The 20770-nt window shown below is 35.9% G+C and overlaps 1 protein-coding gene across 5 annotated transcripts in view; it reads left to right on the top strand.

Moving 5' to 3' along the window:
• Nucleotides 1–13988, top strand: part of LOC123675002 (chloride channel protein 2) — an 82953-nt gene extending 68965 nt beyond the window's left edge. For all 5 annotated transcript variants that reach the window (XM_045610219.1, XM_045610220.1, XM_045610217.1 and 2 more), the window contains 12 exons: nucleotides 1569–1712; nucleotides 1793–1921; nucleotides 3541–3831; nucleotides 3897–4107; nucleotides 5439–5540; nucleotides 5609–5843; nucleotides 5900–6023; nucleotides 6619–6888; nucleotides 7754–8139; nucleotides 10251–10423; nucleotides 11853–11973; nucleotides 12428–13988. In XM_045610219.1, coding sequence (XP_045466175.1) covers nucleotides 1569–1712; nucleotides 1793–1921; nucleotides 3541–3831; nucleotides 3897–4107; nucleotides 5439–5540; nucleotides 5609–5843; nucleotides 5900–6023; nucleotides 6619–6888; nucleotides 7754–8139; nucleotides 10251–10423; nucleotides 11853–11973; nucleotides 12428–12805 — 2564 coding nt within the window. In that variant the 3' untranslated portion in view covers nucleotides 12806–13988. The remainder of the gene's footprint in view (nucleotides 1–1568; nucleotides 1713–1792; nucleotides 1922–3540; nucleotides 3832–3896; nucleotides 4108–5438; nucleotides 5541–5608; nucleotides 5844–5899; nucleotides 6024–6618; nucleotides 6889–7753; nucleotides 8140–10250; nucleotides 10424–11852; nucleotides 11974–12427) is intronic.
• Nucleotides 13989–20770: the final 6782 nt, after the last annotated feature.

Here is a 20770-nt window from a genome sequence, read left to right as displayed (position 1 = left end):
AGAACAGCCGATAGTTTTCCAGTTCCCGCAAGTTTTTCCTCGAGAACATTATCATCCCTATAATTTTTGAAATGATCAACTAAATTCTTCAAATGGTTTTGGCACACTTTAATGTCAATCGCTACACTTTGCATCATGTTGCTTCAATATTAATCTGGAATGAAACATCATAAGAAATAAAATAAAACGAAGTAATTTCCACTATGTTATTTAATTGTTAGCAACAATTGTTTCGCCACACTGTGGCTTCATCAGGCTACATTTCTGAACTGATAAGAGTACAAATGCCAAATGCCAAATGGGAAAACCTTTGTACTCTTATCAGTTCAGAAATGTAGCCTAATGAAGCCACAGTGTGGCGAAACAATTGTTGCTAACAATTAAATAACATAGTGGAAATTACTTCGTTTTATTTTATTTATAATGAATTTCCGCCAAGTAAGGACCGAATCCATTAAATAATCATAAGAAATCATGATACTTCAAATACATAAATTCAAAAGAATGAATATTTAATAAAAGAGAACTCGCTTTATGTCTAGTTTTTATGTTGAAAGTATCATTTTCTGCTATATCTAAAAGGCTATCACATATTTGAATAAAATGAAACTTTAGCATCAATTCTACTTGACCATCTAGTATCACTTAGGGGTTTTAGACGTAACTGAGGATCATGCTTTTTATAACATTCGAATCTTTTTGTGGATGAAGAGAAATATATATATATATATATATATATAAAGTTCTTTTACAATATCAAAAGAGTCCACTGTTTTATTTGAAACCTTAGCAGCACCATTTTCAGTTAAATTTAAGCTGTGTGTAGCACATAGCGCAAAAAATGCCCTAGGATTAGCATCGAGTATGCGTTTTTGTAAACCAATATCTGGCTATTTCATGCCGATTGCGACGTTCGGAAACTTGTATGAATTGCAAGAAAGAAGTTTGGAAAAAAAAATTGTTGAAAATTTGAAAGAATCTTTTTCGAAAACCTTTGGTCCATCGGTTCTTCATGCGGTCTATAAGAGGTTTTGGCGCCCTTTTAGAGTGGCGCCCGCGTGCGGTGCACGCGCGGTTGCGGGGGCCCTGAATCGACAGTTCCTACTCAGTGCATAAAGTAGTCTTCTTTTTTTGTTGAAACATGTTGTGCTTAAAATGCCTCGCATTTCATGTTTTTTATTGTGTTATAGCAGTATAAATTTCACGTATACAAAATAATATCACTCAACTCTACTTAATATCTACTGATAATATCGATTACAGATGAGCCAAATCAAAGAAATCTCAAAATATTTCGTATTAAGCATATCCCAATTGTTTTTCAGTTTTCTATTTATCCCAGAGACACGCATTTTTTACATTAATTTTATTCATTCATCATATGTGTGTCTTGTGATTTATAAAATCTATAATATAAATAGCCATTTATACTTGATACTCTTACACTTAATTTCTTTTTTTTTTTTAGTACAGTTTGTATGACAATGTATGTTTGACATCTTTGATCTAATAAATTTTATTTATATAGAATATATCAAACAGAATATTCATTTTGATTCTTCTTATAGGAAAATTAGCCAAGGCCGTAGCATTCATTTGGAAAAACACCTTCGCTAGGTTGGGCGAAGATTGGGTTTTCTTGGCTCTCCTTGGAGTCATCATGGCCCTGATAAGTTTTATAATGGACAGAAGCGTTCAAATGTGCAATAAAGGTAAACTAACTGAGTCTCTAATTTGAATGAGTCTCTAATGATTGGCTCAACTATCATTTCAAAAATAAAATTTATTCTAGCACAAATATGGCTCTTTGGAGATCTGACAAACCATCCTCCTGCGCAGTATGCGGCATGGGTTTCTCTTCCTTTATGTCTGATATTGTTCAGTGCTGGATTCGTTCATTTAGTGGCTCCTCAGTCGATAGGTGAGTAAAATACGTCAAAAATTTCATCATTACATTCAATTTTTAGAGCACAATCTCCCCCAAACAAATGTCATTTCAAAAAAAAAATGTCAATACAATATGCTATTTTTTTGTTCTTTAATGAAAGTAAAGGATGATCAAAAGAAAATAGAGGAATATTTACAAATAATCCAATCATCCAAGCTTGTCATCTGAATTCGATACCTCTGAAATCATTCCTGACAAGGATGAGAATTCTGAATGAATGGTGGTCAACCATAAAACATTTTATCGTCGAACCTGAAAAACCTGTGGCAGAAGGGTTGGTTGAATTTGGGGCTCTGTATGTGTCAAATGTGTCAATTTTAGATCCGACACCACAGTAAACAATTTGCAGGATTTCATCATACTGAATTTCTTGAATGCTACTTGGGAAAAATTTAATTTAAGATTCCTAATTCAAGGTCTTTATGCTAACTGTTTTTTGTTGAATCCATCAACTGGAATTCTATTAAATTTGGATAATGAAACACACTGATTTATTGAATTTGGCTGTACAAGTTATTTGTTTACAAGGTAACAGCTTCGAGCGTACTAAATATGGTACCCCAATTTCCTGGGGATCTTAAGTGTCGCTTTGGATTTTGCATACCAAAGCGCAATCTAGGTTCCTGATAGGACCACGTCTTCGTTCCTTGGCCTTAGATGCGACTTCAGGATGACCATATACAGCGCCAATGTGGCGCTAAGGATGTTCTTGTTCTATTTTTAGCCCTCGCTGTACCTGCGGGGGTTGGTTTTTCGACCTAAATGCGTCTCATCTAATTTCAGGAGTTCATGCTTTGCTCCAATATGATTTGTCCCGTAATCCGAATATATGTATTGAAAATTTATTATTATTATTATTATTATAATCAAATCATTGTCTGTATTTCTGCTTCAGTAAGCTGGTGGTTCGACAAAGTTGCTCGATATAGGGTTATTAGTGATTATGTTATTATTCTTGTTCGGTCAAACTGAGAAATTGGATGTCCCGGCATTTTTCCCGGAATATTCTAAACATTACAACTCTCGTTATTTGCTGAAAACTGATTAACTTCGAATATACCTGTATTCTCCTGAACGAGAAACATTTTCTGCTGGTTTATTATTTTCATGCAAGTGATGAGAGACACACAAATTTGTCATGTTACATTCGATAATTTGAGAGTTGGTAGGGGGAGCCAAGACTTAGATAATGGGTGTCTATTATAGTCTTGTTTACAGACACTTTGGGCAAAATATCCTTTTCTGGGGCTCAAGCGTGTTTGTTGCATAAAAGAGAATTATTAGAATGTTTTAATCCAGCAAAAAATTATTGTCCGATTTTCTGATTTTTTAGTTTTAAATACTTAGTGTTGCTTAGAGTTGGATTTATCAGGCTTTGTAATTATGTATATGTATATGTTTTCCGTTCTTTATCTACTAAAAGTCCGAACACTGTATATTGGATTGTTAATTCTTTAGATTGGATAAAATATTATAAAGCACTTAAGCTTACAACTTGAATTTAGGAATATATTAGGTAGTTTGATTCTTGTTCTATCGGATACTACTGATCTCATAGAGAGTAGGTCTGATCTCTAAATCCTTGATTTCAGGTTCTGGTATACCAGAAATGAAAACCATACTCAGAGGTGTAGCTCTGAAGGAGTACCTGACATTCCGCACTCTCATCGCAAAAGTGATAGGCTTGACCGCAACCCTAGGCAGTGGAATGCCTCTAGGCAAGGAAGGTCCGTTCGTTCACATCGCTAGCATAGTAGCAACTTTGCTCAGTAAACTGGTCACTGGATTTCAGGGTATCTACGAGAATGAGAGTAGGACAACGGAGATGCTGGCGGCTGCTTGTGCAGTCGGTGTTGCCAGCTGTTTCGCTGCCCCTGTTGGAGGTGAGAGAACAGTTCTTAAAAATAAGTATCGATTGACTGCAATCTTTGAAGATTTTTGCTTGCAGGTGTGCTCTTCAGTATTGAAGTAACGACTGTTTACTTCGCCGTGAGAAATTATTGGAGGGGATTCTTTACAGCTGTGTGTGGAGCCACAGTGTTCAGACTGTTAGCTGTATGGTTCCAAGGCGCCGATACAGTGACAGCCGTATTTAAGACAAATTTCTATATGGATTTTCCGTTCGATCCACAGGAACTATTTGTGTTCGCCTTAATTGGGTGAGTATTAGGTGATTGCAGATTAATACAATCTACGCTGTGTTTTAATTTAGTTTTAAATACTAATACCACGCTCAACGATATACATAATTCCGTTTTTGAATTGTGCACCAATTGTTATTTAAAATTCTTCGATATTGAAACAAACTTATGGTTAGGGCAGAACTGAACAAAACCTCTATGATATTGGGTATGGAAACAGTATGTACTTGAATCCATAGGTATATTTTCTCCATAAAGGGCATTCGATTCGGAAAGCTCACCAAAAACATAGGAACCTGTTGGATTCCTTACTAGGATCACTGTATGAAACAACTGAATTATCAGAGTTCAGTGGTCAAAGATTCCAAATTCACATCAATCGTTTCATCTAACAAGATTTTTGAAGCTAGAATTGTTAACTAAAGCCGATTATACAGTTCATGCCAAAAGTATTTCAAAGATTGTAATATATGGTGCCCGAAGAAATGACAACACTTAATACATAAACGAATAATACGAAAGAATAATAAGAAATAATTTTAGACTATTCAATCTGAAGAGAAATGCAAGAAAATATATACGGAATCCTCAAGAATATTCCTAGTATAATCAAGCATTGACATATTCAGTTCTGGGGAATATGAATTGGGAACCCATTGAAAATTATATTTGGCTTTTAAAACATATAATAATTAATAAATTGAGTAGAAAAGAGTGTTTCTGACCTCCTTTTTTAGACGCCGACGGACTTGAAACAACACTAACAAACAAGGGCGCACCAGGGGTATCAATACTAAGTATTCCCACACCCCAGGAAAAAATTTACAATTTCATCCAAGAATTGTGAAAATATGGTGTAAACCCATAAGCTGGGATTTCATGACCTGATCGCTCTATCCGCAGTTAGATTCAGGTTGAGCACTTGTTCTCACCTTGCGTTGTTTTGGTTTATATTTTCGATTTGATATGATGGCATCTGGCCACCTAAATGAAAATGAAGTAATGGCAGAAATGATAGATGATCACCTGAAGTGTTCACATGTAGTTGACAAAACAATTTTTGTACTAAATAAATTAATAAATAAATGAAGTTATTTTAGTTTCAATCAATAATAAAATACAGAAGAGATACGAAGGATTTACGACATATCCGTTACAGTGATTTTATTAATACGTTCTAATTGATAGTGATTATTAAAATAATATTAAAAGTGTCATTGATGACAAAAAAGCAAGGTTTCAGTAACGCCAGAGTAAAAGAAAGTTTGTTAGGGTTGAATGCATCAGTGAGTAATTATAAGGCTCAGTTATTGGATATGTAGTTGTACTGATAGTTTGTTTTTTTCCAGTGCTGTCTCTGGCCTTGGAGGGGCTTTCTACGTATGGGTTCATCGTCAGTATGTGATGTTCATGCGCAACAGCCAAATGATCAACAACTTCCTGAAAAAAAAGTGAGTGATCAAAGTTTCTGCAACGCTCCGCCTCCCAACAAATCAAAATAGTTGGTCGTCTCTTACAGCCGCTTTCTTTATCCCGCCATCGTTGCGCTTTTGGTGTCTACAATATCTTTTCCATTGGGATCAGGTCAGTTTTTGGCCGGGGATCTGACGACTCACGACCAAGTGGCAAACCTGTTCAGTAATTTCTCTTGGACAAATGAGAATTTGACCGTGCAGGAACAGGACATCGTCAAGAAATGGAAGACCGATAACACCGGCGTGTTTTTCCACCTGTCTTGCTACATAACCTATACTGTGAGTAGTAGTGGGGATAGTAGGAGTGTTTTATATGAGGAATATTTTTTTCGCAGTTTCTTGCCTCCATAATTTGCTCGACGATTCCTGTGCCGAGTGGAAGCTTTATTCCAGTTTTCAAAATAGGAGCTGCTTTTGGGAGAATAGTGGGGGAGCTGATGCACATGTGGTTTCCAACAGGTAAATCTTATTCTCTATACTAATTGACAAAAAGGTAGAACAAACCCATACACGGATTCTCATACATATGATCTCACTAAATTTAGTGAATGATCCAAATTTGGACTCTTAATGCAATCCAAATTTCAACGTATGATTCGGATAACAAAAGATCATCCGACCTTGCAAAAACCTTGACCTAAAGATCTATTGTGCATTCCCGCACTGTTTACAGTCAGACAAAAGTGTCTCAATAAACTTTATTACCTTTCGGGGGGCTATATTCATTACTTGTTCTGGCTTTAAAAACCAAAAGTCAAGGTGTTGTAGCTTTTTCCGGTAGCAGCCTCACATTCGCATAGCAAGTGTTTGACTGTCTCAGTGGCCTCTTGACAGGAGCGGCTTTTCTCATGTTTTTCAGATGATACGTCACAGGAAAATGTTCCGTGAGTGCGCCCGTCAATTTCCTCAAATCGGGTAACCTAACAATTCAATCACATTTTTTTCCAATATGGAGCTACCTCATATTCACAAATTCAACTATTGATAAGGATGTTAAGTTTTCGAGGTGCAATAAATTTAGTTATGAATGGAATCAAAAATATCTTTTTTTCAGGAATGAGGTATGGCGGCAAACTAGCCGAGATCATCCCCGGTGGATACGCCACTGTTGGAGCGGCAGCATTCAGCGGGTCGGTGACCCACACAATTTCAGTATCAGTGATAGTTTTCGAAATGACCGGACAAATTACTCATATAATACCCATAATGATAGCCGTCTTGATCTCAAACGCCATTGCTAGCCTCCTCGCACCCAGCATATACGATAGCATCATTTTGATCAAGAAGCTGCCTTACCTTCCTGATCTTCTACCTGGCAGCACTGGTGAGTAACCTTAAAACACGAACCATAAGTGAAGAAGGTGATCAACTGAGGATAGATTTTTTAGTGTTTTGTGATATAAAACATCAATAATAAGTAATGTTCAAAATAGTAAAACATGCCTGTATGAATACATTGTCTTGGTAATCAAAATGCTGAAAGAAGAAAAGATGAGACTAAATTTTTATACAAGACGAATGTATAAAACTCCTGCTACTAAAATGCTTCAGTTACATACCAGTGTAGGACTATTTTGTTTGAGCTGTTTCATCTTACTACGTGTGGTACTATTGAACTAACCGAAAATTGGTGAATAACTCAGGATGAATAGAGAAAACTGGTGAAATTAAATGTACCCACATTGTATATACAACCCAAAAGACGGACCACAAATTTCTAGGAAGTTGAGAATAAAATTTGTTTTCTTATTGATTATGATAACAGTATTCCCATGGATCCAACAAAATATTTTTGTACAAGAGTATACAAATATTCTGTAAGATGAGGAATAAACTGAAAGAGAACTGAAAAATACCGAAGTCAAAAGACAAATATCATTCATTATGTATATTTTGCAATCAGTAAAAGTGCGGGATAGTGAAATAATCTGATTAACATGTGTAATGCTGACTAGGTTCTTTACCTTATTATGTTAGTGTTCACTCTTTGGATCACTAAGACTCGGTCACAAATTGTCCACTCTTTTCAAAAGAATATTGTGATTATTTGAAGTAATTATTGAAATAATGAGAATAAGAATAGAATTCTATATCAAGATTGATCACCGAAAGAATTTTTCAGCTTGCTAATTGAATATCTACTTCATTACCAATTTCTAATCCTAATCAACTTTTCCCTTCTTTACCAGGCATGTACGATAGCTACGTCGAAGACTTCATGGTGCGCGATGTGAAGTACATATTTCACAGTATGTCTTACGAGCAGTTGAAATCGGTCTTGAAAGAGAACAGGAGATTGCAGAGCTTTCCTCTGGTGGACAATCCCGAAAGCATGATCTTGCTCGGCTCTATCCAAAGGATACAGCTGATCCAGCTAATCGAGAAACAGATAGGCAAGGAGAGGAGGTTACAGGTGGCCGCGATCAGGATGAGGGAGGCAGAGGAGAAAGCGAGGGAGGAAGCCTTGAGGAGGGCGGAGGAGAGGAGGAGAAGACCTTCTCGATTCCAAGTGGTTCCGGCACCAGACGTGCTGGGAATGAGACAAATGTCAGAGAATCAGCTCGACATGGATAGGGTAAGACCCACACAATTACAAAAGAAATGGGATCTTTTGAACAATGATTCTTTAGGTGATCCTTCTGACATTTCAGAATTGCTATAGGCATGTTCAGATATACCTCCTTGTAAGAATGTATGTTTAAGACGCTTCACCCCTAACCTATGATGTTTTTGGTTCACTATGAATTCATTAGAATCTATTGGCTGGCATAGTTGGTGATACGTCCAATTGTTGCTAAAAAGAAGAACCCAAGTCCTCTGATCGATATTGCTTTTGTTTTTCAGTTCTTGAAAACATAATGCTTTGTCAATTAACAAAGGTTTGATATAGTGAACGTTCCTATCATTTGATTTGCTTTCTGATATCCTTATTTTTAACTGTTGTAGACTGTTGGATCAAAGCAGCTGACCTAGAAACATCTTCTGATGAATTTCCTTCGAGGACGAGTTCATCCTTTTGTTTTTGGGAATTCTTGACTGTTACACCAGGTGCCATTTTCACCCTACGAATGTACTTCTCTCCCAAGAAATTCCTAAATTCAATAACAGTGTCATTTTCGGTAGTAACACAGTTGATGGGGAAATGAGCATATACTGCTTTCATTTTGTATTGATGACCCTTAGTTACTCCTTTCAACATATTTTCTACATGGGAACATACTGTACGTACACTGGCCAGTTCTTTTTTTGTACCGAACCATTTCTCGACTTTCAATAATCTGGGGTTGACCATTCTGATATCAAGAGCTAAATGCTTGAAGGACCTCTTTAAAACTCCTCTTGGTCCAGTCACAGTTATCACCCTAGATTTGGCTGTAACTGTAATCCCCTTAGGGATTTTTACAGTTTGCTTGTAAATGTAGTTTCAGAAGACTTAATGTAATATAATCCCCTTAGGGATTTTTACAGTTTGCTTGTAAATGTAGTTTCAGAAGACTTAATCCCTCTTAGTCACAAGTCAACTTTATAATTTTAAATAGGAACCTTTTTTTATAGCAGTTCCTTATTGTACGGCAAAAAATACAAAAGTTTTGTACGAACAATTTTTCAAGATTCGTCACAGATGATTCTGTGATAGAATTTTAATTTTCCGTCTCAACCTTCTATTATCATTCCTACCTGAACATTTGGGTACAATGTGTACAGAAACTTTTAGCTTTTATATTATGACGTCAGTGCAGATCTTATTCTGAGTAATTCAGTTTATACTATTTAAGTGTGATTTTTCTTCTCATTGGAATTGTTACACCATTAGAAACTTTGACATTAAGGCTCATTATCACGATAATATTACTATCACGATAATGCTATCGTGATAACTATCGCAGGAACTATCACCTCATAAACTACTTGATAGTTACTATCGTGATAGTGTGAGAGTGCTATCGCACTATCACGGTAGTAACTATCGTGATAGTTACTATCACCGTGGAAATTGGCCTTTAGAGATTGAATGAACAAGCTCATTGCTTTTTTTGGAATTCTCTCCACACAAAATTATTATGCAATTTCCACAGGTGGGATTCCTAATCACCATATTAATCTTATTGTTACTGTAATGCATCAAGCCATTTACAATTCGATGATCTTTGCACCAATTCAATTCAATTCAATGAATAATTTCATCATCATCAGAAAGCTTCTTCGTCGATGGTTGGCCGTAAGCCTCCCCTATTTTTTTCCATTCCACTCTTTTCTGTACTGTCTGAATCCAGTTATTGGCCCCCTTTTGATGTCGTCCTTCCATTGCGTAGGCGGCCTTCCTACACTACAAACAAGAAATTCTATTTAATTATGATCAATTCACTCGAAGATCTTATAAAAGAGAACAATCTGCACAAAAATGTCGCTTTGGGGGTCCAAGACTTCTTTCATAGATTCAGAGCCTTTTTGAAATCACAATTATGATTCAGCAGTTAGGAAGAAATCAATTTTGGAATATTCGAAATAAAATTCCATTGTTACGATAGACTGCAACTAGAAAATATTGAGTGATAAAAAGGATTTTAGTTTCCAGGAAATTGAGAATGTTTGGATAGATTAGTTCGAAATTAAATTCAGCTAGATTACCCAACCTCTTCAGAAATATATGAGAAAGGACGTTAATTAAATTGACTATTTTTTCAGCCACATTACTCTCCGACAGGTGGCCAACCGAAAAAATCCATCCTTAAAAAGACTAATTCTTTCACTTTGAAAGGCTTCAGTCCGTTTCTCTCTACTAGTCCAGGATCAACACCCTATACAACTATAACAGGAGCAGAGAGTCGAATAAGATTAGCGTTCGAAGCGATTTTCAGGTGAGTACATTAACCAAAATTCAAAAAATTTACCACATTCACATAAAAAACCTTACTAATTTAACGAATTCCAATAAATAGGAGGATAAAACGGAGAAGGAACAAAACATAATATTGAAATTCATAAATCATCGTATATCATAAAATTGAGCACAATCTTATGCTGTAAATCAATTGGCCTTTAATATACAGGAGGTCCCAGAATTGATGGTTGAATTGAGAAAAGTTCAAATGATTCTTTTGAATTTTTCTCAACCGAGCAACTGCCCCTTTAAGATGCATTTCATTTATTTTCCCCGGAACCAATGGAGTATGGAAGTTTTGTATGACTCTTAATTATTATTTGGGATCTCCAACTTCTACTTGGCTTCAAGGGTAAATTCCAAAACAACTTTTTGGTACCTCGATATTTCTAAATGAAATTTAAAAAATTGTCTTTCTACTTTTGCGATCGGATGCACCATTTTAGAGAAAAATATCTCATCATAGAAAAATATTTCCTCAAATTTGTGAAAATTTGTAGTGCTATGAAGTTGTTGATACACGTTTGAGGCACACCTGATTGAAATTTTGTAGTAGTAGTAGTAGTAGTACTTTAGAGCTCCTTAGTCGAAATAATTAAACCGCATTTCATAATTTTTGCTGCTAAGTGAAATACATCTTAAGGGTCGTACATTTGAAGGGTTGTTGCTCCGTCAAAAAACAATTTTCGAAAAAACAAATGAATTTCCCTCAATATGTTTGATCGGATAATGTGAGGGGGAATTATTGAGCACTAAATCTTTGACAGCCAGTATGTTTTAGAAAATGAGAATATAAAAAAATACTTGATTTATGACTGAACTTGTTTCTTTCAACGATTTTTGTTCGACTGTTGGTTTACCGTCGGTTTATTTTAACTCCCTGTGTAACCGGAAATACGTAGGTCGCTAAAATATTTCTACTTACTAGAGAATATCGAATATTACCACTAGTATTACTAGTTTACTTTCATACCAAAGTCGCATAGTGCAACTTCATTTATCATCAGACCTCCGCTTCCATTAAACAAGTCAAAGTATCAAATAATAGGACCCTTCTCAATTTCAAATCGCACGTCGCATGTTGCCACGTCGCATTTTTGCGACGGTGTGAAACCTTGCATATATTTATATGGGTTTTAAAATGAGTTACCTGCATCCTGGCAGCTAGTCGCTCTTTGGTGTGGAAGCCCACTAATAGGAACTTGAACTTGAATCCCTCTTATACCTTTGTTTGAATTCTTTTATGGGTTTCCAAAACGGCACAATACAGGCAGCAATACCACATGTGTTTTGGTGCTTCATGGAGATATAGAAACTGTAGATATAAAAAAAGAAAAATTAACGTCGACCAGATCCAATTAAAAATGAAGTAAAAGACATTGCTTATATGTATTTTTTCTTTGCAGAAAATCTGCTCAACTACAAGACGTAGACCGGGGTAGTAGCAGTCAAATTTTAAGCAGCTCGCCATCTGTAGATCCACAGATAATACCCACTTCCCCGATAACCTCGAAGAAGGTGCAACTTGTAAGTAGGCTCCTTAGCCACATCCATGATATCTGATTAGCGGATTTAGCTTTCTTTTTTGATTGAAGATAGTTTTGAAGAACTATATGCGGATGTTACATTCAAATTGATTGGAATCATTTTCTGAACGATCAACGTCTCCGATTTTAGTCTCTACAAATATCCCAGAGTAGGTGTAACAAACCGATAGGCTTGATAACACTTATTAATAAAAGCAAATATGGATTCTAAAGGTTGTTAAAGTAAAGTAGAGGTATAAGGAAGAAAACTTTGAAAAAAAAGCTATCTAATCTTAAATTCACTAAGACTCTTGACATCATACTACTGTAGCTTTATGGACTGATATTTATTACATAATTTATATTTTAATTGAGTTGTCATATTATTCTGTGTCTTGTCGTTCTTCTTGGATTTTCGGAACCAGTCCAACCAATCAATCTTTTCCTCTCCACAGCCTAGAGAAAGGGTCTGCGACATGTCTCCCGAAGAACAGCAAGCGTGGGAGCACGAACAGATGCAGATGCCAGTAGACTTCACCATTTGCCACGTAGATCCCGCTCCATTCCAACTGGTAGAACGCACTTCCCTGCTCAAGGTTCACTCTATTTTCTCCATGGTTGGCGTCAACCACGCCTATGTTACTGCCATAGGTAAATTGGTAGGGGTGGTAGGCCTGAAGGAATTGAGGAAAGCTATCGAGGATATAAACTGCGGCAACCTGCCCACCCACCTCGATGCCAATTCTTTGGGTACCAATAGCGATTTGAAAGAGACTCCTCCGAACGAAGCTGACGTCGAGGCGTCAGCGGCTTTGATGTCGGAGAAAGACTGAACTATTTGGAAAAATCGACGCTAATTTTGCGTGTGGTTCTTCCTATGATATTTCTGTGATTACAACGAGGTTGATTTGTATGCAGGTCAGGTTTGAAAAGAGCGAATCAGTATAGATATCTAAATGTCTTAAAGACGTCTAGGGTTATACATGACTAAATAAGGGGGATTTGCCACTTTAAATTGTATTAAAACATGATTGAACATACCCAAATTTTGGAGATTGAATAATTTAAAGTTAGATTACACTTATTTGGTCTACTTTTGACGATCAAATAATATTAGTTATAATAAAAGCACAAGTATTATTCATTTGGGAGTATTCCAGTCGAAGATACGTAAGTTCAATCAAGATTTTCCAAAAATCTTGGTACCAATTCCTAATTACATGTCCAATGGTAGATATGATAGTATTCAGAAATAAAATGAAAAAACAATAATCATTGATTATAACAGACAAGGAGCATTACCTTTATGCAGTCAGAAAAGATCTCCATATTATACTCCCTAGCTGCCCCTGCTTATATTCCTACTGAAATTGTTTATTACACTAGATGAGCTCATTTTGTTTCTCGGTTGATTCAATCTACTTAAAAATCCCTCGATATCGATGTTTGAGTTTTATGTAACGATTGAATTGTTCCGATTCTTAAATCTGACTGAAACAACTCGAAGTATTGTTTATGAACTGAAATAGAAAAGAAAAATTGATAATTTTTCGGATATCGATATCGATTTAGTGTTAGTTAAATCATTATAGGTACCTACTCTTCTGTTAATATTAGTGTAATTTAATCAATTAACAATGTTCAAAGAATCTGGTAGGCAAGTCATAGTTGCAATTGATGTATATAATTGTTATTATATTTTAAATTTATTTATACTGATGTAAATTTTTGTTGTTTTAAACGACGATCTTAATGTTCAGATATTACAATTAATATCGTACGATATACGATTGTTCCATAATATTGCTCATTATGATATTGAATGTATATTTTGTACGGTAATGATTTTATTTAAATAGCTAGGTTATTTTAATTTTTTATTTTATTGATAATATTGAATTTTAAAACAAAGCAATATGATTTTATATTCCGAAAGTATGAATTATTCTATTGATATTGTCTAATGAATCAATTTGTTCAATTTTGAGAAATTATTTCAATTACATGTTGAAAGCATAAAGGTATTTAATTTCGAAAACCAAATATTTTTTAATAAATCACAACTCCTGAGCCTCCTCTGATTTCTTGTGGGTATTACCAATTAAAATCTCAGTCGAATATAATTCTTTTTTCGTGAGGAAAAATTTTCTATCCTTGACAGAAATTACAAAAAGGAGAGCAATTAAATGAAAGTTTTGACAAAGAACTAACTTAGAATGAATTTTCTACCGAAAGTAGAGTTAGATTTTTATTACCTTAGGGATGAAAAAAAATGTTTGGTCTCCGATTTAAAGATGTTCGCTCGCAAAATGTACTAACTGACAAAGAAACTGCAACACCCAGAAGGAGCTGTTTAAATTTTTTTTTTGGTGAAACATAGAAAGTATAGCAAGGAGTAAATGATTAAATTTGGAGAAAAAAATCGTGAATGTTTTTTCGTGTAAACAATTTTTGTTACTTAAATTTTTGTAGTCGTTTTTTGCAAGTTTTTTAAATTTTACTACCAACCAGCTGTTCGAGGAGATGATGTTCACTTGTTGAAATGCCTAGAGCACGTGTACGCGGAATTTATCGCCAGCTAAGTGAATTTGAAAGAGGTCGAATTATTGGTCTACGCGAGGCGAAGTTGTCATTTCGAGAAATCGTTAACCGTCCGAACATAAATCCAACTACTGTTATGAGATGTTGTCAAACGTGCTTTGATAATGCCCAAAATCGGAGAAGAGTCGGCACCGGACGTCTAAGGAGCACAAGTGGAGTTCAAGATCGACGTCAAAGACTTATGGCCATTAGAGACCGATTTGCGACAACTCGATCTTTGGCTGGTGAGTGGTTAGGAGAAGAAGGCCATCGTGTAATGTAATTGTCTGAACGGTTTACCGACGTCTTTTAGACTGCAGCATTATCGACCCCATCTTGTGTTACCTCTGACGGTTGAGCATCGCCGGCAACGATTACAGTAGAGTAGAGAACGTCAACATTGGAATGTGGAATGGCATCAGTTCATCTTTTCTGATGTATCTGGATTCTCCTGCACATGATGGCCGAAGGAGGAACTACTTTTGTTCCATGTCGGTCTGTGAAATGCGATAAATGTTGAATCAACAGTACGCTTTAAACACGTAAAATTCTCAAGATATCAATATTTCACATTTACTAGTCCCATTTCAGAATGGGTATTAGGAAAGAGACATGAATTAGGACTAGGAATTAATTGATAACAGTGCTGAAAGACCAAAAATAACTTCATTTTTGCTGAAACCTGGAAAGCTCATTAGAATGTCCTTCCAAGTCAATTTCTGCATGATATGGCCCGTTCTTTTTCATATTTTTCTTTATCAGATCTCCCTGACGTTGGGGATCACTTCAAAGAGTGCTTGCCGGTCTTCTGCCAATCTGAATAATTCCAACACTACTGATGCTCATCCATTATTGGATGTTCTTCAGTATCGAATATTGCCGTCCCCCTAGAACGTGTTCCAGATAGAAAATTTTATAATCGTCAACAGGTCACTATTAGCTCTCCTTAGAACCTGAGTATTGACTGTTTTATGATGTTCTGAGCATATGACGGTGTATCCACATCTCGCACGCCTCCAGCCTATCAAGGGTGCTGATTTTGATGGTCCTTGTCTCCACTTCATATAACAAAACTCACCACTATGTTTTTTACCATTCTTTGGCAGATTTTCATGTTCAGGTTGTCGTTACAAAGGAGAGATCTCATATTGTTAAAGTTGGAGCTGGCTCTCTCAATCTGACATAATTTCTTGGTCGCATGATGTGTTACATTGAAACCAAGGTAGGAGTAATGGTCAACACGGTCAATTTGTTGGTTATTCTAGTCACGATTTTTCATAATAAAAAGCATCATTTTGCTTCTCTTAGATTAATGCTGCTGACAGATGGCGTTCAGTCAAGAGAGGAGGTTCTGCTGATCTTTTCCCGACTCTGCAAGTTGCACAGTATCATCTGCATATCTGATCGTGTGATTAGGTACTCCATATGGCTCATGTAACTCAAGATGAGTACCTTATGTAAGTGTATTGGTGGCATAGAAGGTTTGTTCAACGAGCCAGATCACTTTGTGTATTGTCGAAAACACATTGTAATAAATCAGTAGTCGAAAATTCAAAATAATGTTCTTCATTAGAATTGGATACTTTGTTTCTCGGACGAGTTCCGATGTGACAATTGATATACAGGGTGGGCAAATAAGCGAGGTAAGCGGCTATATCTCAGGATCCACTAATCGTAGAGACTTGCGGTAAAAATTTTTACCACTAAAGTGTACAAGAAAACACACTGGAAATTGTTTTGAAGTTCCTACCATTACCGCTAGGGGGCGTAACAGCTACCGTCGAGTAGAAAAATTAATTTTACTCGAAAATGTTTCATATGAAGTTGAAGAAAAAATATCATCACTGTAATACTTGGAAAATTCTCTATCTTTTTGAATTGTCACTTTCGATTTTACGATATCAAATAAGGGTATGTGAAAGGGAGAAATCTGACTGATTGAAACGCCTGTAACTTCAGTTTGGCTCAACATTTCTGAGCAAATTAGATCTCGTCTGAAAGATAATATATTGTTGATTAAGGACAAAATATACTCATGATAAATTTGTTTTTGCTGCTTTCGATAGGGGGCGCTAAGTCATAAGTTCATTGTTTTGTTCATTTTACTCCGAAATTTCAGAAGTAATGGTAGGATTCTTTTAACAGAAACAGAAATTCCATCAAATTTGCATGAAAAGACGTCAAGGTCGCAAAGCGATAATTTCATGCGTTCTGAAGTTATGGCCGACAGAAGATATTCTTCAACTGATGCACTGCGAAAAATCAAATTGTGTTTTAAGTTCTAACAGAAACAGAAATCCCATCAAATTTGTATGAAAAAACCTGCAGGTCGCAAAGCGATAGCTTCAGGCGTTCTGGAGTTATGGCCAAAAGAAGACACAATTTGGTTTTTCAGTGCATCAGTTGAAGAATGTCTTTTTTTGGTCATAACTCCAGAACGCCTGAAGCTATCGCTTTGCGACCTGTTGGTTTTTTCATACAAATTTGATGGGATTTCTGTTTCTGTTAGAACTTAAAACACAATTTGATTTTTCGCAGTGCATCAGTTGAAGAATATCTTCTGTCGGCCATAACTTCAGAACGCATGAAATTATCGCTTTGCGACCTTCAGGTGTTTTCATGCAAATTTGATGGAATTTCTGTTTCTGTTAAAAAAATCCTACCATTACATTTGAAATTTCGGAGTAAAATGAACAAAACAATGAACTTCTGACTTAGCGCCCCCTATCGAAAGCAGCAAAAACAAATTTATCATGACTATATTTTGTCCTCAATCAACAAGATATTATCTTTCAGACGAGATCTAATTTGCTCAAAAATGTTGAGCCAAACTGAAGTTACAGGCGTTTCAATCAGTCAGATTTCTCCCTTTCACATACCCTTATTTGATGTCGTAAAATCGAAATTGACAATTCAAAAAGATAGACAATTTTCCAAGGATTACAGTGATGATATTTTTTCTTCAACTTCATATGAAACATTTTCGAGTAAAATTAATTTTTCTACTCGACGGTAGCTGTTACGCCCCTTAGCGGTACAGGTATAAACTTCAAAACAATTTCCAGTGTATTTTCTTGTACACTTTAGTGGTAAAATTTTTTACCACGAGTTTCTACGATGAGTGGATCCTGAGGTATAGCCGCTTACCTCGCTTATTTGCCCACCCTGTACATAAATCATCCCGACCGGCGGATATGGATTATAATTGTCGTATCGATGAAAATCGATGAAATCTCAGGGATATAATCGTCGCAATAAAAATTAAACAGTATTTTAAATTTTTGGCTTATCAATATCAGCAAATATTATCTGCCGAGACAGAGCTGAAATCGAGTTCAATCGTAATTCCAGGAACTCAAGGGCGGATATTTCGAATTTGCAAATCAAAAAAGAATCGATGAATAATTAAGGATGGAATACTGATCAATTTTGGGCAGACTTGAGGTACAACAAGCCAATTGAAAAGTCCCCGGTTTACCATAGTAAAACACATGTTTTTCAGCAAAATCTGATTTATCATTCAACATAGTTGCCTTCGAGGGCGATACAGCGATTATAGCGATCTTCCAACTTTTCGATATCATTTTTGTCGTACGATTTGTCTTTCGCCTCAAAATAGGCCTCAGCTTCGGCGAATACTTCTTCATTGGCGCTGAACGGTTCATGGTGTGCAGTCCACCCAGCTAACTGTCGATTGGCCTCCGGAGTGAAATGATGGAGCCATGTTCCATCCATTGTTTCATATCGACGCAAAAAATCAGGTTTATGGCACTTAAACAGCTTCAAACACTGCATCTTGTGCAGTCCACTTAGCTGACTGTTGATTGGATTCCGGAGTGAAATGATGGAGCCATGTTTGAACCATTGTCATATATCGTCGCAAAAATGCAGGTTTATTGCACTCAAACAGCTTCAAACACTGCTCAGAATCATTAACACGTTGTTGCTTTTGATTGATTATGAGCTCGCGCGGCACCCATTTTGCACACAACTTTCTCATGTACAAATATTCGTGAATGATATGATGTATACGTTCAGATGATATCTTCACAGTCTGCTATCTCGATCAACTTCCTTCACGGTCATTCAAAATTATTTTGTGAACTTTTTTGATTTTTTCGTCGTTGACAGCCTCATTTGGGCGTCCTCTGCGTTCGCCGTCTTCGGTGCTCATTTCACAACATTTAAACTTAGCATACCAATCAATGATGGTTGATTTTCCTAGTGCAAACCCCGGATATTCTTCATCAAGCCAAGATTTGGCATCAACAGCATTTTTTCCCTCAAAAAGCAATATTTTATCAGCACACGAAATTTCTCTTTTTTTCCATCCTTTTTCATAGGTATGACAAAAGTAGCTACACTCAAAACGCAATATCTCACAAACTAATGGTCGGACTGCTGTCAAATTTTGACACGTATCGTTTGAAGGTTGGTACTAAGTGAAAATAATATGCAAATTAATACTAGCACCGCCATTTGTGCACCGGGGACTTTTCAATTGGCCTTATATCAAAGAAATGCCTCTCAAGTGACGTGTTTTCAGAAAAGGAAAAAATGATAAAGGTTCGATAAGAGACTCAGAAACAGGGGTACCACCGGTACATCGAGCAGTTAACCAAATTCGGCCAGAACAATTTTGGAGAAGTCAAAAATTTTTTAAATTAATGCGCTGAATATATAATACGAATACTGAAATGGAAAATTCATAGTTTCTTAGTAGGAAAAAAATTATTCTGATTCTAAAGAAGAAACGAAACAGGTCAGAGTTAGTGAAATAATAAAATATTGTTATAAACTAGAAAGTAAGGGATACTCTGTTGTCTTTACGAGTATGTTAATTTTCGAAACTACATCTTCCACCTAGTAAACCAGAAATATTCAGGTCAAACTCGTACAGGATTTTCCAATAATAATAATAATTTGACATTTAACGAAAAAAAACTAAGTACACCATTACTGAAAATTTATATATAAGCTTATAAAAAGTATAATAAGTATACAACTTATTGAAATTGTTGAAATTCCACTAAAAAAATGGTTAAAAATTTTGCAATCACAAAAAAAATGCTAAAGCATTTTTGGGTCATCGTAAAGCACCTTTTCAGCCGGTAATTACGAGTACAATACTGAAACTGGTGAAAAAATTTAGTTATTGGACAAATTACTGATGTGAAGAAACGAAAACGTGTGCGTCGCTCAAGAACAACTGAGAATATTGCTGTTGTAGCCCATAGTGTTGACCAAAACCCAGGTTTGTCTATTCCTCGCCGATCTTGGAAAATAGGCTGAGTTTAATAATTTTTTATGGTCGGCATTGGAAGATATTGATGTGGGCGACGTTTATTTTCAACAACGGTACGTGCCACACAAGAACTAAATAATAGCAATTTTGTAAGAAAAGTTTACTGACCGTGTTATTTAAGATCACATTTAGTCACCGAGATCTATTGAGTTAACACTTTTACCACGTCAGTATTACCCTCATTTTTATTTCACTAATATTAACCATTTTGTCGAATTGTTCTATTTTTGTTTAACATTTTATTTTTCCTTATATTATGAACAAAAACTTCATTATATTTGAGACGTTATTGTCATTTTCACCTGTTAGGGTAACTCTCTTGTTTCACCTACTGTTTCCTTATTTTCTTCTAACAGTATTTCTGTTCGGTATAAAGCATTTGCATTTAGAGACAGTATATTCATCAGGAACTAGTAACGCATCATCTTGAAAAACAGAGAACTAATAAGGTAACAGAAGTCCCAATAGGTGGCCGGCTAGATCGCCTGACCTATCGTCATAAGAAGATATTGTAACTTTGAAGCTTCATGGAAAAAATAGTCATCTTCATAATAAATTTCTGAACAACCAATAGATATCATAGATATTCAATAGAATATCTGCTTACCACAAAGTCCTGCCGTTGATAGTTTCGAAAAAGTTTAGAAATTTGAAATCAGATTTTGGGTCACCTACCAACCACTGATTCATCATGTTTAGTTAAACATGCCACTGAAAATATTCAATATAATAAGCACAGTTGTCAGTATTGATTCTCTAACTCTCTCCTCTAATTTTGAATACCGATCTAACGCATTCACTCCAGTGAAACATAAAGAGCGGTGCATCAAAGGGGAAACGGCACCCGAAAAGTACATATTTATTTTTCACGCTGGGCTACTGCATTTTCGACACCACAACCCACTAACCTCGA

Source organism: Harmonia axyridis, chromosome 3 (assembly GCF_914767665.1).
Source record: "Harmonia axyridis chromosome 3, icHarAxyr1.1, whole genome shotgun sequence".
Taxonomy (NCBI): Eukaryota; Metazoa; Arthropoda; class Insecta; order Coleoptera; family Coccinellidae; genus Harmonia; species Harmonia axyridis.
This window is presented reverse-complemented; position numbering and strand designations above follow the sequence as displayed.